This window comes from Thamnophis elegans, chromosome 1 (assembly GCF_009769535.1).
Source record: "Thamnophis elegans isolate rThaEle1 chromosome 1, rThaEle1.pri, whole genome shotgun sequence".
In the NCBI taxonomy this organism is placed as follows: Eukaryota; Metazoa; Chordata; class Lepidosauria; order Squamata; family Colubridae; genus Thamnophis; species Thamnophis elegans.
In genome coordinates, this window is record NC_045541.1 from 116,228,826 (window position 1) to 116,256,098 (window position 27,273).

General features: G+C 39.0%; 1 protein-coding gene across 1 annotated transcript in view; it reads left to right on the top strand.

The window, feature by feature from the left end:
- Window positions 1–27,273, top strand: part of LOC116505929 (cytosolic phospholipase A2 epsilon-like) — a 52,334-nt gene that overhangs the window by 15,186 nt on the left and 9,875 nt on the right. The window contains 12 exon segments of the mRNA XM_032213435.1: window positions 840–971; window positions 1,726–1,766; window positions 12,056–12,098; window positions 13,583–13,667; window positions 15,868–16,034; window positions 16,760–16,840; window positions 18,488–18,525; window positions 21,217–21,349; window positions 23,307–23,443; window positions 24,700–24,922; window positions 25,630–25,744; window positions 26,575–26,712. Of these exon segments, the coding sequence (XP_032069326.1) occupies window positions 840–971; window positions 1,726–1,766; window positions 12,056–12,098; window positions 13,583–13,667; window positions 15,868–16,034; window positions 16,760–16,840; window positions 18,488–18,525; window positions 21,217–21,349; window positions 23,307–23,443; window positions 24,700–24,922; window positions 25,630–25,744; window positions 26,575–26,712 (1,333 nt within the window).

Consider the following 27,273-nt stretch of genomic DNA (forward strand, 5'->3'; position numbering starts at 1 on the left):
AGAGAATCAGTATTTGTTTTATGTTCAGAGCTTACATATGTAATGATAAAAAATTTCAGTAAATAATAGATGTTATTAACAGCTGGCTTGATATTTAGGCTGATTGTAACATTCTTGTCTTGTATGTGAAACACATTTAATGTTTTTGATAAAACAAGAAATTGATGGTGACGATGTAATGCCATTGCATATTTTTTAACATTGGTTATTAATAGATCTAAAAGAAATTATTGCAAGTAGCAGGTTTGAGGACCATTTGGTTGACAAATTAGAAAAACATTTTAAGCTGAATTAGAAAAAAACATGTAGTGCATTGGACTTTAAAATTATTTTTAATCAAATTCTAGTATCACTGTCTTTGGTTTTTTTAAAAAATCATTAAGCTGTGATTGCTTTACTATTTATAGAATTTAATATCAAGGTGTCAGAACAAGGTATTTTGTCATGTAAGGCTGAGAGAAGGTATCAGAAATCTAGACAAAATTTTACTGATTGTAACTATGATTACAGCTATCTAGGGATAGGATGCCAGATGTTGTTGAGCTCCAATTCTCATCAACTTTGCTCAGTATTGATAATAGTAAAAGGAAGATGGAAGTTGTAACTGAATATCTGGAGAGGCACAAGCTGTCTATCTACAGATTTATTTTAAGTAATATACTTTCTTCAAAGTTATTTTATATATTTTATTTGTGTACCTCAATCAGGGGTATAATTCAGATTTTAACCTGTTTCTCTCTTTTGGGGGTTTCTTAGAACTCATTCTATAGGCTTCAACATAATAGTATAATAGTTCATTTCTTATTAAATTGTATTAAATAATATTATATTTTCATTAGAACACTCTGCACTTGAAAGTCTGTGATGAAGATAAATATACCAAAGATGATCATCTTTACACAGTTCTCTTTGATGTTGGAAAACTCCGTACAGGGCAAATTACTCGTGTGACCTTCAAACTAAATGCTGAAGTAAGTGGAGAAATGGTGCTAAAAATATAGAAAGAAACAAATACAGATAGACCTCAACTTATAACAGTTCATTTACTGACCATTCAATGTTACAACATCACTGACTTATGAACATTTTTCATAGTTACGACCTTTGCAGCATCCCCATGATCACATGATCAAAATTCAGATGCTTGGCAACTGGTTCATATTTATGACCTTTGCTGTGTCCCAGGGTCATGTGATCACCTTTTGAGACCTCCTGACAAGCAAAGACTCTGAACTGGCCAAGTCACAGAGGGCCTAAGACTCATTCTGTGTCAAAGCCCACAGCTCAAAGGGCAATTTGAGGTTTCTTATTGAAACCTGATACCAAAACTTCATGAGCTTGTTTGCATGGTACCAAGATTGCCAGACCTGATTTTGGCTAGATGGTGCATCTGTTTCTCATGAAAACGTAAGAACTCGGGAATATAAACGAGAGCCTGGGAGCTATACACAGATAAATCAGTGCCAACCTAAATGATCTTGAGCTCCTATCACTGTGTGAAAATTCCTCCCTTTTCTTTATCAAGCAAGAGTGAAAAAGCAAAGCAATGTCAGAACAAAAACTAAACTTTTAGAATCTTCTTACTATGAAGGAAAATAAAAAAATTACCACTACACTCTTCAAAATACAGTAGCTTTCCTCAATGCCATTACAATAAATTAATATTATTTGGAAAAGGAAAATTGTTTTTCATTGAGAATTATTCTTTTTCCTAATTTTTTTTAGACAGAAGAAGAGCTGGATGTTGAATTCAAGTTGCAAAGCATGTGAGTACAACCTTTAAAACTATAGTATATCCCTTAGAGCTAACAAAAATTATGACCAAGTCAGTTGCTTGTGCTTGTGCCAAATGAATGCGCAAAGATTATAGGCATCACAATGTATTTGTAATTGGGCAGTATGGAGCAGAGAACAAAAGTCTGCTGATGCATGGACTGAACATCAATTACATGGTTTCAAAGACTGCGTCCAAATAAATGCAATGTATAGTTAAATGCACAATTAATTGGGTGATTATGCCCAGCGTCCATATGACGTATCTACTTTCATACTTTTGTGCTGTGCAAAATTCTGGACTTGCAGAACTTCAGTAAAAAGCAACAACTCAAAAATGGCTTTGCATTGTTCAACCAATGAACAAATGGGTAAATAATTGATTTGATTGCTGGGTGAGGGAACAGGAGAGATGAGAGACTTAGGGTCAGAGGCTAAAGAGGCAATATTGTAGTTGTACTCCTTTCTTTCAGTGGGCAATCTCTTTGCTAGTAATTACTGACATGATCTATGAACCAATTCAGCTTGAACTCACCTCAATTCAGTTTTGATTCAGTAGATGATTTCACATCTGCAAATAAGAAGAAAACCAGAAAAGAGTTCTTGTTTCTCTGAGTCATATTTCAAATTTGAAAATTGTTATATTGCTGACCAGATCACTAAAAGAGTTATTGGCCAAGTATCATATGCTATATTCACATGCTACTCCTAAAGCTCCTCTGCATTTTCATAGCAGTAGTTCCAAATCATAGGACTTCCTTTCAGGCAAATCTTATCTCATGGAAATGGCAATGGAAGCAATGATTATTCCTTCAATGCAATGGCAAGTGTAAGAGTCAGAAGATCTATCTGATCTTGGTGCATCTTGAAAAAGTTGGGTTGGACTTGATTAATGTTTGGATGAGAAACCACCAGAAAACCCCAGGTTTGAAGATCAACCAAATCTGGAAGCTGGGATGAAAACATCCACACACAAAAAAATCACAAAAGAGCTGAAGAAGCTTCTTGGATGAGAAGTGAAATGTCTTCAAAGAAAAACCAGAAAGTCCAGTTGCTTCTTGATAAAGCACCTTTGGGATCCCGAAAGAAAGCATTGGAAAATCACTTTCACATTGTTGTCAAGGAAACAACATGAATATGTCTAGATATTATGTTTACAAACAGGAACATCAGACATCAAGATTATCTTAAAGGAAACATTAAGAAATCAATAGGGATGCCAATCACAAAGGACATTAAAAACACAGCATGAAAAAACTCTTTGGTATTTGGTTTTCCAGCCTATTTCACATCTCCAGTGAATAGTTATTATTCTGTATGTATCTGGAAACTTTCTGAGTTAGAATTGTAATGTGTAAGCTGAGTGTTAACATGGGAAACTCATGTTTTGAACTTGGTAAATATGAATGTGACGATATCACTTAACCCAATGGAATGTTTCTAACCACATGGAGCAGCAGTTCTCAGGATAGACATCCGTAGATGAATCAAGAGGCTCCATGTATGGAGCCAGGCAATGAGTGAGAAGGTAAATTCCAATTATATTTTGATTCTTCTCTAGTGTGTTTTTGTTTTCACATATTCATATGTTGAGTTTCATGAATAACAATACTTAATGCTCATTCTATTTTCATAGGATTCAAAGACCACGTAATAGACCTGTTGTTAGCGCTGTTAGAAATCGTGAGACTCCACGTGATGGCATTATTGCATTAGGTTCTCGCTGGATCAGTTGGTTGCGCAGTATTGATATTCCTAAACCTCCTGGATTTTAAAGGATTAAAAGAGCTGGAATTAAAGGCCTTCTTTTGGATCCTGGAAAACACAATGGTACATTATATTGCTTGAATGTAAAAATACTGTTTAAGGCACATCTAAATAGGAAGGTGCCCTGCTGACATCATTTAGTAGCACTTTTTACCTTATAATGTATTCATTTAATTAATTTCTATAGCTGCTGCCCATGTCAATCCAACTGACTGGGTGGTGAACAATATCACTACAATTATAACCATAAAACACAAAAACACTTGCAAATAATACGTAGAGGCAATCAAGAATTATAATAATTATTAGGAGCCCTGGTGGCACAGTGGTTAGTATGCAGGTTGACTTAGCTTTCCATCTTTCTGAAGTTGGTAAAATGAGGACCTAGATTGTTGGGAACAATGTGCTGAGAAGGTATGACTCCTGGTCCTGCAAGCTAATGTTCCTTGGGTGCCAGGACCTGCAGCACCCCCAATCTACTAGACTAAATTTGACAGGTAGAAATTATTGGGAAGAACCTTTAGGTAACCTGGTCCCAAGCCACATAAGGCTTTACAGTAACAACCAGCACTTTGACTTTCAAGTAGAAATACATCTCCTGTAGTAGTGGTATTGCTTGTGCTGTATAACTGCCACCATTAACTCTTTGTGAAGTTTCTGAACTCTCTTTAAGGGAAGCTCCATCCATTACAGTAAGCCAAATGAGGGGTAATGCGAACATAAGTGACTGTGCGCAACTGTGTAGTCCAGAAATGAGTGTAACTGGCACACAGCCTGAAGGTGTGCAAAGGCCCTCGTAGCCACCACTGCCACCTGTTCGTCAAACAGGAGCCACAATTCCAAGTTGATCCCCAGATTAGGCAGCGGCTCTGTCTGGGATAATGCAACCCTAACCAGTACCAAGAATGAAAGAGCTTTTCTCTCAGGAAGACTAAATACCCTTCTTGCTTGGATTGAATCAGATCCCATTGCTTCCCATCCAGGCCTCTGCAGCAGTGGTTCCCAAACTTGGCAACTGTAAGACTTGTGGACTTCAACTCCCAGAATTCTCTAGCCAGCAGAGCTGCCTGGAGAATTCTGGGAGTTGAAGTCCACAAGTCTTAAAGTTGCCAAGTTTGGGAACCACTGCTCTACAGCAATCAGACACTGAGATAGCACATCCATGCTATTGTCTGGGGTGGAAATAGATAGCAAGGTATCATTTGAATATTGCATTACCCTAAACTGTCAGATCACCTCACTCCACAGTTTTGCTTGGCTACTAAACAGGAGAGGAGAGAGAACCAAGCCATGAGGCACCCCATACTGTAGAGGCTATGGCCTCTTCCCTCCTATCAGTATTGATGGATATAGTTTCTACTAGCTCTGCAATTACCATCTTATGAAATGCAGGTGAAAGAGGACATTATTTTGGAGCATGAATTTCTAGAAAACTGGGTATATTGAACAAACCCAAGATCCTCTGATGTGAATAGCAATATAATTATATTTCTTTCTTGCTTTCCAACAGATTTGAAGTTGTATTCCTAGAAATCATCAAGAAAACTGCAGTAAAGAAGACAGTTTTTTAAAAAATTGTAAATAAAATGTGTGGAGGAATTAAAAGCTGATGAAAAGAACATAAAATATATTGTACATTCTTTTGTTTTTATTAAATAAACGGGCTTGATCTTTTTCACAATTTTTACATTAGCACTTACCATTTTTTTAAACATTTACTCTCCTAATTAGACTATTGTCCTATGTTTTCATGCAGTTATTTTCATGATCCTAATCTGAAGATGTGTGTCAGATGTATTAATTTGTACACTTCATTTTCATAATGCAAGTATTTACTTCAGAATACTTGAAAATGCAAGTAATTATCTTAAGAGCCGAGGTGGAGCAGTGGTTAGGGTGCAGTACTGCAGGCCACTTCAGCTGACAGTTATCTGCAGTTCAGCGGTTCTAATCTCACCGGCTCAAGGTTGACTCAGCCTTCCATCCTTCCGAGGTGGGTGAAATGAGGACCCAGACTGTGGGAGCGATATGCTGACTCTGTAAACCGCTTAGAGAGGGCTGAAAGCCCTATGAAGCGATATATAAGTCTAACTACTATTGCTATAATATGATTAGGGTGGTCAATTGGGAGTAGTGAGACTCAACTTCAGCCTCTACTATGTAAAAACTCACCGAGTGACTTTGGTTAGTCACACTCAGCCTAGCCTACCTGACAGAGAATTAAGGTTGTGGAATCTTTGGTGGTCTCTGAACTTGGTTGTTTCTTGTAGACATTTAATTACCTGACTAGCTAACTTGTGCAGTGATCATATTACCTAGTCAGGAAATGAAACACCTACAAACAACCAAGCTTAGAGATTGCTCTGCATGGAGAACTAGGCAGCAAGAACTGAGGTGACGGTACAGTACAGCGACAGAGGTTGGACAGTAACAAACAACCTTTATTGTAACAGCTAACAGTGCTAAATGCAAGGCAACTCCTGAACCCGCAACAACAACATTGGCCGTCTGACAGCTCTTTATATAGTAGCTGTCAAGTGGCTGAACCAATCAGAAGGCTGCATTTTCCCACTGAAAGGCTGCTCGCGTCTTAGCCAATCAGGGGAGTCTTGCAGCTGGCAATGCTTTTGACAGTGTCGTAAGTTGAGGACTTAACAGAGATCACGAAAGGCTCCATGTAGCTCAAACCTGAATTAGGATTATTGTGGTGAAAAATTAGAGGAGGGAACACTGCATATGCCAGAACAAAAAATAGAAATCACTAGTCTAATATTAAGATCACATGAGGCAGTTGGTGCACAGTTTCCATAATTTCATCTTATGGTGAATCAAAATGAAGCCTTCTCTGGAGTCATCCTGATTCTCTGGATTGTAGTACCTGCTAGATTGAGAAGATTAATGTCTTTGTTACTTATTAAAAGCCATAAACACATATATTTAAACAGGCTTTTAATTGTTGATGATTTAATTTTGTACTTCCCTTTACCTTTTTTTACTTGTAAGCCACCCTGAGTCTCTTTGAGAGTGGGTGGCATACAAATTAAATAAATAAATAAAATAAAATAAATATTTTTTTTAAAAAAAATTGTCTATTTCATATGGCCACCAAGTGCTGACAAGAAAAAAAAAGTAATGCTGTAGCACAAAATAGATAGATTGGAGCAAACTGAAATAAGAAATCCAATCAATACCATGTAGAAAAATGGCCCATTGTACATGTTACATTGAGCATTGTATGGATCCAAATTTAAAACAAAGCAAGATTATGTCAATAGGCAAGATTTACTCAGTGTAGAGAAGAATTAGAAGAAATAGGCAGAGAATAATTTGTAGTAGTAATAGACTTTTATCTTCCTAGAATTCATAGATATAGTGACTGTAATAATGAAATAAAGAGAAGTCTGCTCTTGGGGAAAAACTATGACAATTCTAGATAAAATAATGGTAGACAGAGGTACATTACATAGTGTGTACTAAACATATTGAGGTACAACACATATCATACTGTCACTGAAGGTACACTGAAGATACATATTAACAAGGCTGTAGTCTTCCCAGCTGCAAGCTACCCCTATAAAAGCTAATGATCAGGAAGCCTGGACAATTGATGTTTTTGATAGATTGCTTGGGAAAATTATTGAAAATATCTTGGATCACAGGAAGAACAAATTCCTCAATGCTATTTGAAGGAAAACCAGATTGCTCACCACCAACTCTAGCCATTAAGCTTCAATTCCCAATGGTATAATGCAAAGGAAAGAATCATTGCTTTGAAAAGTTGAGAACAATTGAAAAAGAGCTTGAACAAAGACAACATGCTCATTATTACTGATAACGATGCAAACACAAACTTACAAAAACTCAAAGTAGTTACTGGCATGCTTCTTTGGCACAATGATACTCATTGGAAAACAAAGAATTGTAAACAAGAAGAGAAAGAAAAATATTTATTGGGGATGATGCAGTGAATCCTAAAGTATGCAGAATCTTGGATCTGATGACCTTGTGGATATTTTCCAACTCTCTGGTTCTATGAATCAAAAGCTGATCCATCTTGTAGCTGTTAATATTGAAAAGTAGACATAAACCAAGATGTAATCTATAATTTCTCTATAATTTTTTGGATACCAATGGACAGATACTGTCAATTGTATCATTTGTTTCCTAGGAAAATAACCTAGATCCATGATGGCGAACCTATGGCATGCGTGCCACAGGTGGCATGTAGAGCCCTCTCTGCGGGCATGCGAGCCGTTATCCCAGCTAAGCTCCACTTCGTATGCACGCGTGCCTCCTGCTGGCCAGTTGATTTTTTGGGTCTCTGCTGCACATTGCACAAGGGGTGAGGCACATACAGGAGATGTGCGTGCATGTGGGGTGGTGGTGGAGTGGGGGAGCATGGGGGATGAGGCAGCCTCCCATGTTCCCCCTGTACCCTGTTTTTGGTCCCAGGAGGCTTCCAGGAGGCCTGCCAGGCCCAAAACAGGATGCGTGCATGTGTGTGTGTGTGTTGCACATGCAAACACGGGGCGGGGGAGGTCGCACGGAATGCGTCTGTGTCACATGTGCATTGCATTATGGGTGTGAGCATATGTTTGCTTTGGGCACACGATGACAAAAAGGTTAGCCATCACTGACCTAGAACTTTTGAAAATAACCTAGGCTTTGAAATAAATAAAAAAACATTTTAAGGAAGTCTTCTAGTGAGCACACAAGATCATAATTTTGTAGGATTATCAAACAGTAGGTTGCAGGCTAAAGAAAAGATAGGCACCAGTACAATATTCCAGGTAGAGTAATAGTAGAACGATATAAAATATTTTTTCTCCATAACGATTTTTAAAAGTAGCCTGTTCCACATACGAAAGACTAGATCAGAGGTAGTCAACCTTTTTATACCTACCACCCACTTTTGTATCCCTGTTAGCAGTAAAATTTTCTAACCACCCACCAGTTCCACAGTAATGGTGATTTATAAAGTAGGGAAGTAACGTTATAAAATTTATAAAGCAGAGTTACAGCAAACCCCTACTGCCCACCATGAAAGATGGAACGCCCACTAATGGGCGGTAGGGACCAGGTTGACTACCACTGGACTAGATCATGTAGGGCTTTTGAAGATTCCCCAATGCAAACAAAGTCCTACTACAAGTAGAAGCAAGGAGCAGGTTGTTTAGAACTTTTCTTTTTTGTTTGCTAACATTTTATCTGTGAGGAGTTAGAAAGAATGATTGGGAAGAAATAGGTAATGGTACACATTCAGATTTTTTAATGCAATATTTCTAACAATAGTGGTCACTACTCAGATAGGGATTGGCTTGTATATAAGCCCAGTTGTTGGTTCCAGGTTTTTAGGGAAACAGCATTAGTTCAGAGACATTCCAAATTGGTATCTTTCTTCCCTTGCTCCTATTTTTAACATGACTCTGTCTCTAATATAGGAAAAAATATGATCAAAGGTAAAATAAAAGGTAATGGTTTTCCCTGTTCAGTCATGTCTGATTCTAGGGGCAGTGCTCATCTCCATTTCTTAGCGGAGGGAAACTGCATTCTCCAAAGACACTTCTGTGGTCATGTGGCCAACACTTCCCACCAAAGTTATAGCTATTTATCTACTTGCATTTGCATACTTTTGAACTACTAGGTTGGCAGGAGATGGGGCAAAAATGGGAACTGAGCCCACTACAAGCTGCTTGGGCATCAAACTGCTAACCTTCTAGCTGACAAATCCAGTAAAATAGATCATACAAACTAAAGGTATGCCCAGCTCAGTAGAAGAGAAGCATAACAATGGAGTTTATTTTCAGTCTATACTCCTTAAATTTCAGCTTTCCTCAAGCCTCTGGGAGGATGAAAACTGCCTTGGGCTCTGGAGGCCCTCTGGAGGCTGGAAACACTTCCAGCCATTTCCCAGCCATTTCCCAGCCTTCTGGAACTTCTGAGAGGCCTGTTTTCCCCCCTCCCTGAGCCTCTGTGTGGGCCTACACTTACCTTGTATCCAAAATGGGCCGTGTGGAGACTCCTGGGAGGGGAGGGGCAGGGTGGGAGGGGTGGAGAGAGGTGGGTGGGGCCGGCCAAGGGTGGGATTTGGAGGTTCTCTGAACCAGCCATACCGTTAGCTACAGGTTCTCCAAAACCTGGGTGAACCAGTAGCAGCCCCCCCGACTTTATATGACAAAAACAGCCAAAACCAGACAGCTAATACAACTTAGTGCTATTGAATAATCATAAGTTCTGCTTCTTACTTGCTTCACTAAGTGAGAAATTGAAACCCCACTTAATTACTTAGTTTGGTAATGAAATGTCTGCAAGCAAACGAACAAGTTTAGAGACCATAAACATAAGCCTGTTTAAACAAGAGAGGAGGAATTGTTAAGAGAAGCTTTAGGCCAGTGGTCCCCAACCTTTTCATCTTTGTGGACTGGTAACGGTGATGGTAGGGGGAGGGAGGAGAGGGGATGATTCTGTGCAAGCAGCAGGCATGTGCTCACCCACCAATTGCACAGCCCAGTTTCTGAATGGGTTGCAAACTGCTACCAGGCTGCAGCCCAGGGATGAGGGACTCCTGCTTTAGGCCATGTTGTATTGAAAGCTAAAAACCTGTTAGAGTAGGAGGGCAAGTTCATACAATTTAAATGAAATAATGCCCACATATTTTTATTGTGCATTTTTCTGGATGGTTATGTCTCTTTTGTCTGGGAATCTCAAGCAGAAGACTAACTAGTTTTGAAAACAATGAAACTCACTCTGTATATATTTACAAGTAAATCTGAATGTCAAGTCAGCTTTAAATAGCTAGCTAATGCTATTTTTATTGCATTTTTGTAAGCCACCTTGATTATTCATGCAAGTAAAATTGCAAGATGTAAATAAAATAAATAAAAATGAAAATGTATGGATTATGCTTCTTTGAATACATGCTATGCAAAAACAATCAGGGCCTCTGAAAGCTGGGACACGGGAACCATCATAAATGCGAGCCAGTTGTCAAACATCCAAATGTAACATGTAACATGACCATGGAGTTGCTTCAATGTTCGCAAATGTGAAAAATGGTCATAAGCCACTTTTTCCAGTGGTGTTATAACTTTGAACAGTCACTAAACAAACTGTTGTAAGTAGAGGACTATCTGTACTGATATTTAATTTATTTATGGTGATGTTTCCCAACAGTGGCATTCCATAGTATTCTGTTAATCAAATGGTTTTTTAAAATCACTTTTAAAATTTGTAATTTTAAAATCTGCTCCAAATAAGAAAGAAAATCTTTTAGAACAGAATCAGAAGTATCACCAAAGGTTGTGATAGAGGGGAGCAATGAGAAAAAAAAATACTTTCCATTTCAGTAATAGAAATTTGTATTAAATCAATTAAATCTTTATTACAATCATAGACAGGGGTGGGCTCTACGGGTTCGCCCGGGTTCAGGAGAACTTATAGCTAACATTATGGCCAGTTCAGAGAACCTCCAAATACCACCCCTGGTTGGCCCCTCCCCTCCCACCCCTCCCCTCCCAGGAGTCTCCACATTGCCCCTTTTGGATGCTAGGTAAGTGCAGGGCCTATGTGGAGGCTCAGGGAGGGGGGGAAAGTGACCCTCCTGGAAGTTCCGGAAGGCCAGAAATGGAAGGTCCGTTTCCAGCCTCCAGAGCCTGGGGGAGGCAGTTTTCACCCTCCCAGAGGGTCAAGGAAAAGCCTCCAGAGCCCGGGGAAGGCGAAACCCTACCCTCACTGTGGTGCAGGAGGCCGTCTAGGACACGCCCACCATCGCGATGCCCACCCACAACCGGACAGGGAATCCGTTGCTGAAATTTTTGAAGCCCAGCCCTGATCATAGACCAGAATAAGAAAGGTGAAATACAAACATTAAACCAGAGTTTTCTGTATGATGAAAAACATTGTGGAATACCAGCTACACTAATTTGCATACTAATTTACAGTAGCATAGTAATGTGCATTCTAATTTTTAGTAGCACTTTTTAATTTGTTTGGCTTACACTCTGCCTATCTACTGTATTGAGTATTTAAAGTAATTCCCTAAAAGGTATTCCTTAGTAAGTCCTTGGGGTATTGAGGATTGTGGGTTAACTCTAGATGTGCCACCTGTAACATTTGTAGTTTAACGTTCAGAGTTTTAGCAGCTCTATAACCTCAAATAATGGTTGGTTGTGACATTATGATACAAGTGATGGTCCACAGTAACTTAACAATCAAATATATCCAAACCAACAGAAACTAATGTACAGTAATATTCCCTATTTTTCCATTTCAATTTCTCATTTGTCAAAAGGGATTGCAAATGATGATTAAATATGGAGTGAAAAAAGACACACATAAAGGAATTTGTATCTAAATGAGCCATAGAGAATTTATGTCTATGGAGATTCTCAGTCATGCAGGTCATGGTTATCCCAAGGGTGCTTTTTTAAAAGGCAACTGGACTTTGTTTTTTCCATACATATATTTTTTTAAAAACCTAGATTATAACTCTATGTTCTTTGATTTTGTTTTGTAGACCAGATCATCCTGAAAACATCATTACAAACGGAGTATTGGTGGTAATCATGATTTATTTTTAAAGTGATTTTCTAAAGTGATTGAATCCTCATCACCCATTAGAGAGCAAGAGGGAAACCACAGGATGGCTTAACTGTTGCAACAATGTTGTATGTAGTGCAACCTAGGTGACAGAAATATGTGACTCAGAATAAGAGTATAATTATGGCTATTTCATTCTCATGTGTCACAAACACTGTTATGCATTGGATATCCTATCCATAGTTGTTTAAAAAAATAGGGTAATTTTTTAATTAATGAATCAGGCAGCTTACTCCAACTCATCGGGCATCTACTGGGTCCAGCAGCCTTAGTCATAGTATAAAAGTTCAGGATGAGTATTGTCTTGTGACAGAACCATAGCTCAGCAACATAGCACAGGTTTCGCATGTGCAAAATGCAAAGATCTCATGTCTAATCCATAGCACCTATGATGGAATGTGCAATTGGATGATTGGGAAAATACCTCCGTGACAATACCTCCGTGGTTTCTCAGGGATGATGCAGCATATTCTAGAAAGGTGCCCTAAATAAGAGACTTCATAGTCCTGAACTGGGTGTTAGAGGGAGAAAAAGGTTCAGGGTAGCCACACTGTAGAATTTGCCAGGAAGTTTCTATTAGGTTAGGAATTTATAGCTTTAGTCTGGCAAGATTTTGTCAATTAGGTATAAACAAATAACGAAATGGACTTGACTGAATCTGTGTCCTTAGGCTTAGTCTGACACTACCTCCACTTAAGGTAGCAAGTGATACGGAGATGAGAGATCAGTGATTGCTAATCAGAATAGGCAATATAAGAGTAGAATAACAAATAATCTGACCTGGTATAAAACAGGCTCCTTTGCCCAAGATAGTATTAAATCTCAGGAATTATGTGTCTATTCATGTTATGAGATCACTTCTAGGGTCATAAAGCTTGGGAATACACAAAATTACCAACTGATTTACAGGGTTCTGAGGAACATATGCATACCATATCTAGGCTGAAAAATCTGGATGAACACTAGATGGCAGCAAAGAGATAAAATCCCTAATTCTGCTAACTAGTGGCTGCTTACATTTTTACAGCCTGGAGGAGGCACCACCTATAGATCACAATAGAAGTGTCATGTATGCAGTGATTGATGTTTTTGATGGTGGCAACACATTTTTTAAGTATTTCCATTATTACTCACAAATATGTGGGTCATACTAATGAACTTATCTATATAGTCATGAATCTCTGATTAGAATTGTTTGAGAGAAATAGAAGAAAGAAACAGGAAACTGGAGGAGCAAAAAAAATCAATAAATATTTTTTAAATATAGAAATATATCAGAATTTTTCTGATATAGAAGTATATCAGATGAAAAGAGAGTAGCTGGAAAGTGAGAAACTTAATAGGGTTAGTAGGGTCGAGTCAAGATTCTTGCATTAGTTTGAATAACAAAATAGGACTCTTGACCAATGAATCTTTGTGTAACTGATATCCATTGTTTTTACAGTCACGTGAAGTTTCATGTCTGGAAGTCAGAGTGGATACGGAGAAACTGAAGCAATTCACAAGTGAGGTCATTGCAGTATGAGTTGGTTTTGCCTGGGTTGCTTTGGGTTAGAACTAGGAAGACTAAGATGCTAAATGACTGTCATGGTGAACTTGGGAGTCCTCCTGGACCCACAGCTGACTTTTGAACACCATTTATCAGCTGTGACCAGGTGGGCATTTGCCCAGGTTCGCCTGGTGCACCAGTTGCGCCCCTACCTGAACCGGGAGGCTCTCACAACAGTCACTCGGGCCCTTGTGACCTCTAGGCTGGAGTACTGCAATGTGCTCTACATGGGGCTGCCCTTGAGGAGTATTCGGCGACTTCAGCTAGTCCAGAATGCAGCCGCGCGAGCGATCGTGGGTGCACCGCGTTTCACCCACATAACACCTATCCTCCGCGAGCTGCGCTGGCTACCTGTCGATCTCCGGATACGCTTCAAGGTGCTACTTGCCACCTATAAAGCCCTTCATGGTAGTGGATCTGGGTACTTGAGAGACCGCCTACTGCCGATCACCTCCATACGACCCATTAGATCTCATCGTTTAGGCCTCCTCCGAGTTCCATCTGCTGGCCAATGCCGACTGGCCACCACGCGGAGGAGAGCCTTCTCGGTGGTAGCCCCGACCCAATGGAACGATCTCCCCGTGGAGCTTCGTACCCTCACCACCCTTCAGTCCTTCCGCACAGCCCTTAGAATCTGGCTATCCCATCAGGCCTGGGGCTAAAGATTGTTACCCGCCCGAATGGTATGAATGTTGCGTTTTTAATCATGTACTGTCTTATATGTAAAAGTCTGTCCCCCCTTCCCTTTTGATTGTGAGCTGCCCTGAGTCCCCCCAGGGAAAAGGGCGGCATATAAATAAACAATCTATCTATCTATCTATCTATGGTAGGTGTGCCATAGGTGGCACGCAGAGCCATATCTGCTGGCCATCAGCTCCAGTGCGCATTGTTTCAGAACTTCTGGTAGGCCTGTGGGGCCCATTTTTCGCCCTTTGCAGGCTCCAGAGACTTTCCTGGAGCCTGGGGAGGGCACAAATAACTTCCAACGGATCCCTGGAGGAAATACCAAGCTCAGCTTAGAGGCAAGCAGTGTGGCATGTGTGTGTGAGGGAGTGTGTGGGGAGTTGTGCACACATGCGCATATGGGGTGTGCTTTTCATTATGGGTGCTGGCAGACATGTGCCCTATTGTGCACGCTCGCTCACATTTTTGGCATCCAACAACAAAAAGGTTAGCCATCACTGCTATATGAGATGGGCACAGTGGTGGGTTTCAAAAATTTTTAGGACCTCTTCTGTAGGTGTGGCCTGCTTTGTGGGAGTGGCTTGCCAGCCATGTGACCGGGTGGGAGTGGCAACCAAAATTTTTGCTCAGAAACTCTGGCATTTGAAGCATGCAAGTCTTAAAGCTGTTACCCTTGCACCCCTAACCCTTTAGAAAAAAAACCTCCAGGGGTGTTCAAACTTGACAGCTTTAAGACTTGTGGACTTCAACTCCCAGAATTCCTCCTCTCGCTCTTCATCTTGACCATGTGTGGATGGGGGCGGGTGGGCTGGAACCGGTTCTAAACGGCATTGTAGATTTGTGGAACCTCTTCTAAAGAAGAGGTTAGAACTGGCAGGAACCCATCCCTGGATGGGCGGCATATAGATTTAATAAATAAATAAGTGAAAATGATTCTTAAGTTATTTCAGCTTTCAATGGATGCATTCAGAACTGTATAGCATGTTACAGTGTATGAATTTATCTTATAGCTCATTGTCCTTATCTAAATACAAACAATAACTCCTAAGCCCACTCTGAAGGAATTCTCATTTCTTACCACATGAAATGACATGAATACTGACAAAATGTCATTTCTGAGGCATTGGGAGAAAATGTGGTGCTTGCCAGTATGCTGATTTGGATGTCTGTCACTGCAAATAGGGTGAACCACTTTCTTCGAGAAAGATCATATACACAAACTCCTCTGCCATTTGTGAAGGTAAAACTCCCTTCAGGGGGTGAATTGTTTTTGAGAAACTGCTCTTGAACTAAGAAAAATATGACTTTTGTTTCCTTTGTTTATTTCTCATAAGATGCTTCCCGTCTTACATTTTAAAAAAAGTTGTTAAAAGAAATGAATTTGCCTTGAAAATTCAGATTAGCAGCACAGAAATTTGGTTTACTCCAAATTTCTGGGTGTCTTATTAGTGGAAGCCTAGAAACAGTTATTATTTGTTTTTTTTCTATCCATGCAGAAGGTGATTTAACCGTTACAGTCAAGGGTTCTTTTGAAGAAACACAGAAGATTTCATTGGGTCCTGATTCCAGTCAGAGTAGTAGTGACATCATTAAATTTCATTATATCAAGAATCATCAGTCAAATCTGGAGATCACATTACCTACAAAAATATGTTGGTCAAAGGTATCGTTATCCTGGATAGTACTGCTTCAATGGTTATATGGCTGAAATAAATGAAGAAGGAAATGTTTTGACAAATTCTGTTACCCTGATTTAATGTTTCTTCACCTCACAACTTTAAGTTGTGTGGACTTCATCTTAAAGCTATTGAAGTTGAGAATCTCAGTCCTGAACCCACTTGCTCAATTTAATTTGTTAGATTGAGAAAATAGGACTAATTGTTTTCAACGTTTTTCTAGGACAGTTCTTTCCCAATCTGTTTCAGGGACAAAGGTTCCAAAATACAATCTTCATTTTTGCATCACTTTTTAAGTTTAAGTTTATATCCAATAAACCTTGTCCACCTGAGTGGGGAACCAACTACTCTCTATTACAACTTGCAAATATTGTACAATCTATTCGTGAGAGCTAGGGCATCTTCTAAAGTAGATTTGGAGAAAGTGAATTCAGCTGCTAGAGAGAGCAAAAGATGGGAAAATTCTGACTGCAGAAGTAAATACTGGTTGCACTCTTCAGAAATGTCATTTATTTTTTATAATTTAAAAAATCTATCTATCTATCTATCTATCTATCTATCTATCTATCTATCTATCTATCGATCGATAGATAGATAGATAGATGTCATCTATCATCTAGTATTAATCTGTGTTTCAGCATGTAACATTTATGTATTTAATGTTCACAACTTTTCTTCTTTTAAGTGCTTATATATATATGTATCTATTTAGCTGGCTTCATTGGAAGGAAAGTCAACTGTGATTTTGCCTTTGACTGAACTTCCTTTACAAGAGAAAATAATGCTAGGAGAGGTGAGCTCTTTTTCATAATGGAAACGATACATGAATTTAAATGAGAATTGAGGAACTATGGAATAGAGAGAGATTTATAGATAAATGTATAAATGTATATACACATACTCCACCACTCAGAACCTGTGTTCACACTTTGGGGAACCCCTGGACTCTTGACTGCCAACATATACATACAAACATATCAGTGATGTGCGGTGAGGTTTATGGCTGGTGAGGCACTGACGTCATCACAATCTTTTTATTAAAATGCCTTTGTAATACAGGGGGTTTTAATAAAAGGATCCACCCATTTTGTCCCATCCTTGCGTGTTTCGAAGGGGTGGCGGGCAAGAACGTATTGCCGAGGACCATAAGCGGTGACCACCAGTGGCCAACAACAACTAAAAAAGAGAAAAAGATTTTCTTTCTTATTTTTTGGGGGGAGGGGAGCAAGGAGCCAAGGAGTTCCTTGTTGTGTTTTCCACAAGGGACGACAGTCCCTCTGAGGAGGGGGGGGAGGAGAGAGAGAGAGATGATGATGATGATGATGATGATGATGTAAAAGGCGAAAGATTTATACGATCTGAAGAGAAACCAGATGATGATGATGATGACAATTAGGTATCAAAAACCTTTTGAGTTTGACAATATAATACATTATCCATTATAAAGGTTATAAATAATCTTATTTTCAGATGCATTTTTTTGCCATCTCTGTTTTTTTCTTTTTAAAAAATCAGACTTGCTTCCAATTTGTGCCTTCTGGCAAACTACAGTTTTCTTGGCAAGAGATCTAGCTTTCCATTGCTTTCCTCATAGGTCTGAGAAAATTTCTTTCTTTCTTTCTTTCTTTCTTTCTTTCTTTCTTTCTTTCTTTCTTTCTTTCTTTCTTCTTCCTTCCTTCCTTCCTTTCCTTCCTTCCTTCCTTCTTTCTTTCTTTTCTCTTCCTTTCTTTACCCCTGATTTGTTTCCCTCTCTTTTCTCTCTTTCCCATTCTCAGGTCAGTGCGAGCCACGGTCCCCTTTATGTTGGCTCAGGAAGGAGAGGAATGGGACCGCGGCTCATGCTGACCTGAGCCTAGCGCTGAGGAGTCTCATGCACAACGTGGCTCTTCTCTGCAGCGCAGCGGAAGGAGTTGCTGTCCCCGCCACTGTGATCCTGGGGAATTTTTTAGAGGCTTTTTTAAGTCATCCACGGTGAGGCAGCAACTAGCTCAGCTTTTTCCTTTTACATTTTTTTTCTTTTCATGATGGGAGTGGTGAGGCTGTGCCTCCCCTGCCTCACCTGACTGCACGTTACTGAAACATATACACTTATTTTGAAATAAGTTTTATTGAGTAAGTATGTATGTATATATTTACAGTATCTATGTGCTGCCTCAACTCCTATGGACTTGAACCACCAAAATTCTATGCCTACGATTCTGGGTTCCTAATAATTGTTTCAAAAGAAGTCCCATAAAACAAAAAACAACTACAGAAGGGGAATGATTTTGTGAATAGGAAATCTGTTGTTAACATCAGATATAATTTTAACTGTATATTAGATCTAAAACTAAAATTGATTTAATAATAAGATTGGGTTGTTCTTTATCCTTCCTTAATTACGAAGACATAGAATAGTGAATGATATGCCTGATAATATGTTTATTCCCTTGATTTTCAGAATGAATCTTTTGATGTACATGTGAAGACAAAAGAATGGTACAATATCAGCTTTTTAAGATAATAAAGGAGCAACATCTTACATAATTTTATTTTAAAATAAGATTCTCTGATCTTTATTCAAGGAAAATTCATTTTAATGAGACTTAATATTTAAACCCTACTGAAATTAAGTATGCAAAGCTAGTAATGTCATTAAGTTTCAAAATTCCTAATATAAAAAAATGGTGATTTATTATTTTACCCTACTGCAACTGATTTCTGAGCAGTCTGAATATTTTTTAACATACAATGAAATTCCACCTCCATTGCTCTATCTTCCATTCATTTTGAACATCCTTCACCCTTGAAGTGCTACTGTATATTCCAATTGACTTATGAGGTCACCATTATACCTCTGATTCACATTTGCCTTCCTGTGCTAACAATTCAAGCTCATTTTGTTTCCTCTTCTCACTCTGAGCATTAAATGATAGACAATAAAAGACAATTATAAACAATTGAAAACTGCATCCAGTTTTGGTAACCACATTACAAAAAGATGTTGAGACATTGGAAATAGTGTAGAGAAGATCAATTAAGAGGTTGAAAGGCCTGGAGACTAAAACATATGAAGAACGGTTTCAGGATTTCGGTATGGCTAGTGTAGAGAAAAAAAAGGGTATATGATAGTAGTGTTCCAGTATTTGAGGAGCTGCCACAAAGAGGAGGGGGGAGTCAACTTATTTTCCAAAAGCACTAGAGGGCAGGACAAGAAACAACAGATGGAAACTAATCAAGGAGAAAAGCAAGCTAGAACTAAGGAGAAACTTCCTAACAGTGAGAACAATTAACCAGTGGAATAGCTTGCCTTCAGAAGTTATGGGTGTTTCATCACTGGAGACTGCACAGCCATTTGCAGGAATGGTATAGGGTCTCCTACTTGAGCAGGGATTGGACTAGAAGACCTCCAAGATCCCGTCCAGCTCTATTCTGATTAGATTAAAGCCATGAAATCAATAAAACCATGTTCTCCCTGACTTTTCTAATTATACAGTGTAAGAGGGCCTACTGTAGTAACACTTCAAACTTCTTTTGCAAAACACAAGCCTTTATCTGATGTTTGTATTCCAGAGGCTTGTTTTTCTCTTTTCCAACTCCACAAGGTTTTACCAGTCCCATCATGTGGATAATCCTAATCATATTTTGAGAACCAAAAAAGGTCTTTAGTCATTCAGCTGTAGTATTTTTCTTTCCTTTTCTAGTCCTCTTCCATGGACAGGAAGTATGGATAGAGAAAACAAACACCTGTGTTCTTGACCATTCTCTTAGAAGATCCAGGGAAGTTCTTCCTAGCAATGTTACATGCCCCCACATGAATTGGGGAAAGGATAATTTTATTTATTCAATTACTTTCTGTAGCTTCCCATATCAATCAGTGACTTGCTTCTTCAGTTCTTTTAATGAACCTCTTGTTTTAAATCAGAACATAAACATAAGTTCAGAGGTTTCGTTCAATTTCATCTCTGTTTCTTAAAGTGCCATTAGTCTAAGTCTTTATTTCTTTTTCCCTTTTCATATTCTCATTTTACTAAGCTTTGCCTTAAGAATACTTGTTTAAGATTGCCCTTGAACAGAGGTGGACTTCAGATAATTTAACAACTGGTTCGCCTAGTGCAGAACCGAAAATGTGAGCCCGCACACACAGGCCAATTTAATGTGCCCAACTTCCAGCACAACTTCTTGGGCAGCCGTGGTGAGTAGAGCTGGGCTTTGTGGGTGGGGCGAGTGAGCCAGAGAGTGAGCTATATAGATTTGGATAGTGCTGGGGTGGGTGGGTTGGTCCAGTTGGTGGTCAGAACTATCAGTTCGCCCGAACTGGTCCGAACTGGCAGCAGCCCACCTCTGCCCTTGAACTCTACCTGCTAGATCCAAGGGAGTAACACCTCTTAGATTTCTCTGTTCATTCAGTGACCATACTTTCTGAAAATTGGATGCTTTATATTTACAGCCTTTGCTTTCTTAGCAAGAAATAATCACTGACTCATTCATGGTGGGCAATCAACATTTCTCAGATACAGCCTTTGTAATCATCCACTGTTAAGGAATTGAGCTTCCTTCCCCCATACCTGAACACACCACATAACCTCTGTGATCATTTCCCTGCTGTTGTTACACTCTGACATTTCAAGAGGTCTGGAAGTCCTAAATATTTAGTTTCCATCCCAATCTTTTGTTTTGCACATATTGTAAAAGTGGAGGCTACAGTAATATAATAATATCTAAAGCAGATTCAATTTCTTTATGAATTCTAGTTAAGAATTCCTTCCTAAAATGCCTGCTTAATGGTAAATGTAAAACCATTTTACCATAAAGGTAAAATGATTTGGGATTGACTTATTTCTCTGCCAGCTCATCCTAGTATCTCTTGTTTCCTGTTCCAAAACATTGGACTTACTTACTTACTTCCAATCACCTCTGGGTAGTTCCTAATCAATATACATAATGCATATATAATATTAATCTTTCAGGATAAACTTCAGTTATAAGATGATAACTGTGATAACAAAACATTAAGCAATTAATAAAAATATTAATATTTAAATTGCCACAAAATCCATGTTTATTCTTACGCCACAAACTATTGTGGTTATACTTCTGTAAATAAACAGTATGATAATCTTAAGACTGTTTAGTTAGTTGATATGTTAATAGAGGCTGGATTGCAAAATATAAATTATTATATTTCAGGCCTAAAGAACTAGATGAGCGCTTAGGGTATGATTTGTGTGCAGAGGAACAAGATTTCCTAAGGAAGAGAAAGAAATATGTTGCTGCTGCCCTCAAGAAGACTCTTGGGAGGAAAGAACTGAAAGATGATGAGGTAGGTTAAGCAGGGACATATCCACTTTATTTATTTGTTTGTTTATTTATTTTGTCAAACATGTATGAGATAACAGGTATAAGTATAAACATGGACATGAACACAGGAAATGGGTACGAATAAATGGGGACAGTACGACAGGGACGGTAGGCACGCTGGTGCACTTATGCACGCTCCCTTACAGACCTCTTAGGAATGGGGTGAGGTCCACAGTAAATAGTTTAAGGTTAAAGATATGATGGTTTGAGGTTGTAGCAACACAGTCAGGTAGTGCATTCCAGGCATTGACCACTCTGTTGCTTAAGTCATATATTCTGCAATCGAGTTTGGAGCGGTTTACTTTGAGTGTATCTATTGTTTTCCCATGTATTATTGCAGTTGAAGCTGAAATAGTCATTGACAGATAGGACATTGTAGCAGACAATTTTGGTAACTACGCTTAGATCATACCTTAATCGGCATAGTTCTAAGTTGTCCAAGCCCAAATTTTCAAGCCTATTGTGAGCAGAGGAGTGGAGTACTCTTCTTGTGAAACACCTCTGAACTCGCTCAATTGTATTTTGTTTTTTACTTTGTTTTATTGCCCCAATAAATTTAGAGCAAATTGCTAATTCTATTTATTATATTAGCATAATGTATTCTGTGGCAAATTGCCATTAGCAGCTAAAACACCCTTCTGTAGGTTCAGCAATGCCAAACATTAATGGGTGTGTAGAGAGAAGTGAAGAATAAAGGAGAGATGCCAATAAGAAGGATATAGTGTTTTTTCTTTCAACTGGAAGAAAATAAGTTAGTCATCTTGGCTGCTAAAAGCATAATTTGAATATCAACTTGTTTTTACAGCTGACTTCAAATGGTGTCAAAATTAGGTGAATTGGGTAGACAGTTGCTCAGAATGTCTACAGGGAAAGGACAACTTCTACAACAGTTTTTCCACCTCTTTTGTTAGGGTCCTCAATCCTTGCTCAACCACTACCCTTTTCAGTGATCATTTGAAGGTATAAGGACCTTACCATTGGACCTCACATGACTGTTTCAGAGTCTCCATAGTCATGATTAGGATACGGTTGCTTTGGAACTGGTGGCCATTTATGCCTTCTCTGCATCCCATGGCCAAGTGTACATCAGTTGTATCAGTGACGGGATTCAAATTCTTTCACTACCAGTTCTGTGGGTGTGGCTTGGTGGGCATGGTTTGGTGGGCATGGTAGGGGAAGGATACTGTAAAATCTCCATTTCCTCCTGATCAGCTAGGACTCGGGAGGCAGAGAATAGATGGGAGCAGGGCCAGTCAGAGGTGGTATTTACCAGTTCTCTGAACTACAGAAAATTTCCGCTAGTGGTTCTTCAGAACTGGTCAGAACCTGCTGAATACCATCTCTGAGTTGTATGGTTCACATCTGGCTTCTGAGAAGCAAAGTCAATGGAGAGTTTAGCAGTAAAAATCACAAGTCATGGTCATGTGATGTCATACTTAGCAACTGTATTGTTAACTATAGTACTAGCGCTGAAAAAAGCTTCATAGCACACATTCTTGCTTGGTGCTAATTGAAATGTGGGAAGCTAAGGAAGCTGCCAGGATTGACAGGCAATGTAGAGATTGCTGGAGAGATGGTTGTTCAATGAAGAATATGGCATTCACATGCACCCCTTTGCAACCTCATAATTAAGTAGGTAGGAGGAACACCACCTTCCATTCATAAGCATTCTCCAATGTACAAGCATTTATTTACCTTTCCAATAAATCTTAAGTAACATTTCTTTGATCAACTTGAATGAGAGCTGATAGGAAAAAAAATACAAGAGCATTTTCCTGTATAATTTCTGTCAATGCCTACAATGAGAACTTGCCTATGGTACATCTGCTCAACCTTCTCAATTTTAAGATTTTTTTTTCTCCTGGAGCAATGACTAGCAGCTTACTATTTGTCTCACTCGGCCCTTTGGCACTCAATAGGTACCAGTATTAGCAGTAATGACAACTGGTGGTGGAACCAGATCCTTTACAGCAATGTATGGAAGCCTTCTGGGTTTGCAGAAACTGAATCTGTTAGACTGTATTACATACCTTACGGGTTTATCTGGCACAACATGGTAAGGAGAATTTTCTTTTCATTTACTATATTTCATGACCCGTCCATTATATAGTGTATGTGGCATTACAATGTCACAGAACAAAACAACATGCAAGACAAGGATTTTAAAACTTTGCATCCACAACCCCCCAAATGACATATGAATTTATATCACCTCCACCTTTCCCTTGAATAAAACTACTGATTTAATTGGGATGGGTTTGGACAAGAAATAAATATACAATTTTTACTTTAAAATTATTTTAAAATAAATGTAATTAAATTTAAATCTATTTATCAAATGAACAATACTAGAAACTTACGGTTTCACAAATAATGTTTCATTGGAATTAAGTCCCCCTCCCCTCTACCAGTTAGAATTACAGTTAACAACAATTTGTAGTTGAGATAGATGTGCTACACGATTCTTAGTGTAAAACTGGAGAGTATTCTTAGGGGCAAAATATTCAGTAGAGAACCAATCACCTATTTCTCACAGCATCTTATCTTAATGATGGTTTTCCTCTCCCCCTCCCCCTCCCATTAAATGGCCCAATAGGGGATCTATGGAAAAACCAAAGTACTGAAATTTCAGTACAGTTGATCACTATTATCAATTTAAATAAAAAGTACTGACACTCAATACTGGGATGTGGTGGCTTAGTAGCTAAGACGCTGAGCTTGTTGATCAGAAAGATCAGCAGTTCGGCAGTTCGAATCCCTACCACTGCGTAACGGAGTGAGTTCCCGTTACTTGTCTCAGCTTCTGCCTACCTAGCAGTTCGAAAGCATGTAAAAATGCAAATAGAAAAATAAGGACCATCTTTGGTGGGAAGTTAACAGCATTCTGTGCACTTTTGGCATTCAGTCATACCGGCCACATGACCACAGAGACGTCTTCGGACAGCACTGGCTCTTCGGCAGAGATATGCACCGCCCCCTAGAGTCGGGAATGACTAGCACACATCTGTGAGGGAAACCTTTACCTTTACCTATGACACTTAAAGGACAACATTATGTGGCATTTCAGATACCATACTTTGAATGCTGCCCTTTCTATGTGGGAAGCCCTGGATCCACATCCACATTTCTCAGAAAGCCCTCTTGAGGAAGAAAAGCAGGGGAATATTATTGTATATTATTATTAATATTATTGTAGCCCAAATTATATTTAAACTGAGCAATAGTGTCACTGTTTCTGAAAATAAGGTTTCTATGCTGTTAGTTCCATGCTACTCTTACATTTTATCGTTATTATTTTCAATAAAAACTTAGGACCATGTGTAAATTATATGAAGATCCTGACTGGTCACAGAAGTACCTGGAAGAAGCCATTAACAAAGCCCGAAGACAAGTGATCAAATCTAAATTTAACTGTTTTTCCCCTGATAAACTGAAGTATTATTATGATGAGCTTAGTCAAAAAATCAAAGAAGGACATAGCACTTCCTTTATAGACCTCTGGGGCCTCATCATTGAGTCCATGTTTCATGATGAGGTAATAAGCCTTCGTATTAATTCATTGGGAGATATACACAATGGATCTATGCTTTGAAAAAGAAGTAGCCTAATAGGAAAGTCCTTCTTCATATATTGCAGGGTGGTCAAACTCCTGGCCTGTGGCCAGATGCTTCACGTGCTCCCCCCCCATTTTAGCAAAGGGAAAAAAAGGTCCGATACATCATGTGATGCCGCCGTGAAGATGTGTGTTTGACACCCCTAATATCCTGTACAATTGTTTATGGAAATTAGATAAGCCATGTCACAAGCTGGGAGGGTTCTCAAAGTGGGTAATAATAAATATATAAAAGATTCATCTCTCAGCGATTATTAGCCACATCTACTTATGTTCAGAATTAAAAGTTGCATGGGTGGGCAGTGAGAGAAAGTAGTGACCTAAACAATCTGCTTTTGGGCAGCCTGGAAATATTTGCTTTTTGTAGGAACTAGAATGTTTTGTTAGATGATCTTTACATTTGCATAGCAAGGGTCTTCTAGTGTTCTTACATGAGGGTTAACACATATAAGTTCCTATACACAGGTAATTCTTGCCCTACTCCACGCCATCTTGCTTATGGTAAAGCAAACAGAGAAGGACTCTATGTATCCTTGTTATGTTAAATTCAGAGTGAGTCCTCTAATAAAACTTGGACATCTGTGGACACCTGCTGATCAACATACCTATTTTTCTCCCTCTGTTCAAAGAAAGACAATCACACCCTTTCTGATCAGCGCATGGCCTTGAATGAAGGTCAGAATCCTTTCCCTATTTACTTGGCAGTTAACCTAAAAGACAACTACAGTGCTCAAGATTTCAAAGGTAATGCTGTATTAAATGAACTCTGATATGTATTGAGTCATAGTATTCTGTATTAACATTTTAATTGTTTAATACTAAAATGTAAATAGGTGAGCATTTTTTCACCTTAGAAGGGAACAAATTCTCAGAGAAGGGAACAAGTTCCCAGAGTAGAATAAAATTCCCACTCCCAGGGCAAAGCAAATAAAAAAAGAAAGAACCGCTTATGTCCTTTGGTTAATTTTGTAATTGGAAATGTCTAGGACCCCGATGGTGAACTTATGGCACGCATGCCAGAGGTGGCATGCAGAACCCTCTCTGTGGGCAGGCATGCCGTCGCCAGCTGTTCTTCTGGTTTCTGATATGCTGGCCACTGGTCTTCATGGGCAGTGGAGCATTGGAAAATGGCCCGAAAAACAGCCTGAAAATGGCCTGAAAATGGCCGAAAAACAGCCTGAAAATGTCCCCAAAGTAGCCCCCCAAATGCCCAAAATGCAGGCTATTTTCCATGCCATTTTGGGCTGTTTTTTGGGCCCAAAACAACCAAACAAACGGCCAAAAATGCCCAGAAAAACAGGCATACACATGCTGGCCAACTGGTCTTCAGATTTCCGGCACTCTGGCACATGCACATGTATGCACAATTTCACTACCGGTTCACTTGTGCATGTGCAGAAGTGTCTGGGTGGGTGGGCGGAGCCTCCTGCCACCGCCACTACCAGTTTGCCCAATCCAGGGCAGATGGGAAGAAACCTGATGCACATGTACCTGTGTTCTGGTTTGGGTACTTGGTACTGAAAAGATTCGCCATCACTTTCTAAGATATATTAATGGCTGTCTTGTGCTTGCAGAATGGCTAGAATTCACTCCTTATGAGGTGGGAAGTATGAAATACGGTGCCTATATTCGTTCAGAAGATTTTGGGAATGAATTTTTCATGGGACGACTGATGAAGAAGTTCCCAGAAATTCGGATCTGCTTCATGCAAGGTAAATAAATAAGTAAACCATACTGTAAACAAAAGGAAGCTATTGTGCAATGTTGTAAATTGCCTACATTACTTTTTTCCAAAAACATTATTTATTTATTTATTTATTTATTTATTTATTTATTTATTTATTTATTTATTTATTAGATTTATATGGCTGCCCACTCATTCTCAATGACTCTGGGGGTGACTTACAAACAATAAAAAAACCAATATAAAAGAAATAACAGTAACCCATGATCCCCCACAAGAGAAGCTATGTAAGACCTTTATTTAGATGAGTCCAAACACACTGCAGCAACCCACAACAGCAGAAAAAGAAATAGAGCATCTATACAACATATCCCAACAAAATAGATATCCATGTAACTTTATTAAAAAGTCCCTGACCACTCAACCCAATACAACACAACCAACACAAACCCTAAAAAAATTCCACTGTCATATATCAAGAATATCTCAGAAACCGCCAACAGACTACTACAATTACATGGAATCAGTATAGCATACAAGCCAACTAAAGCCTTTCAAAACATCTTAAGGTAACCAAAAGATACCCAGA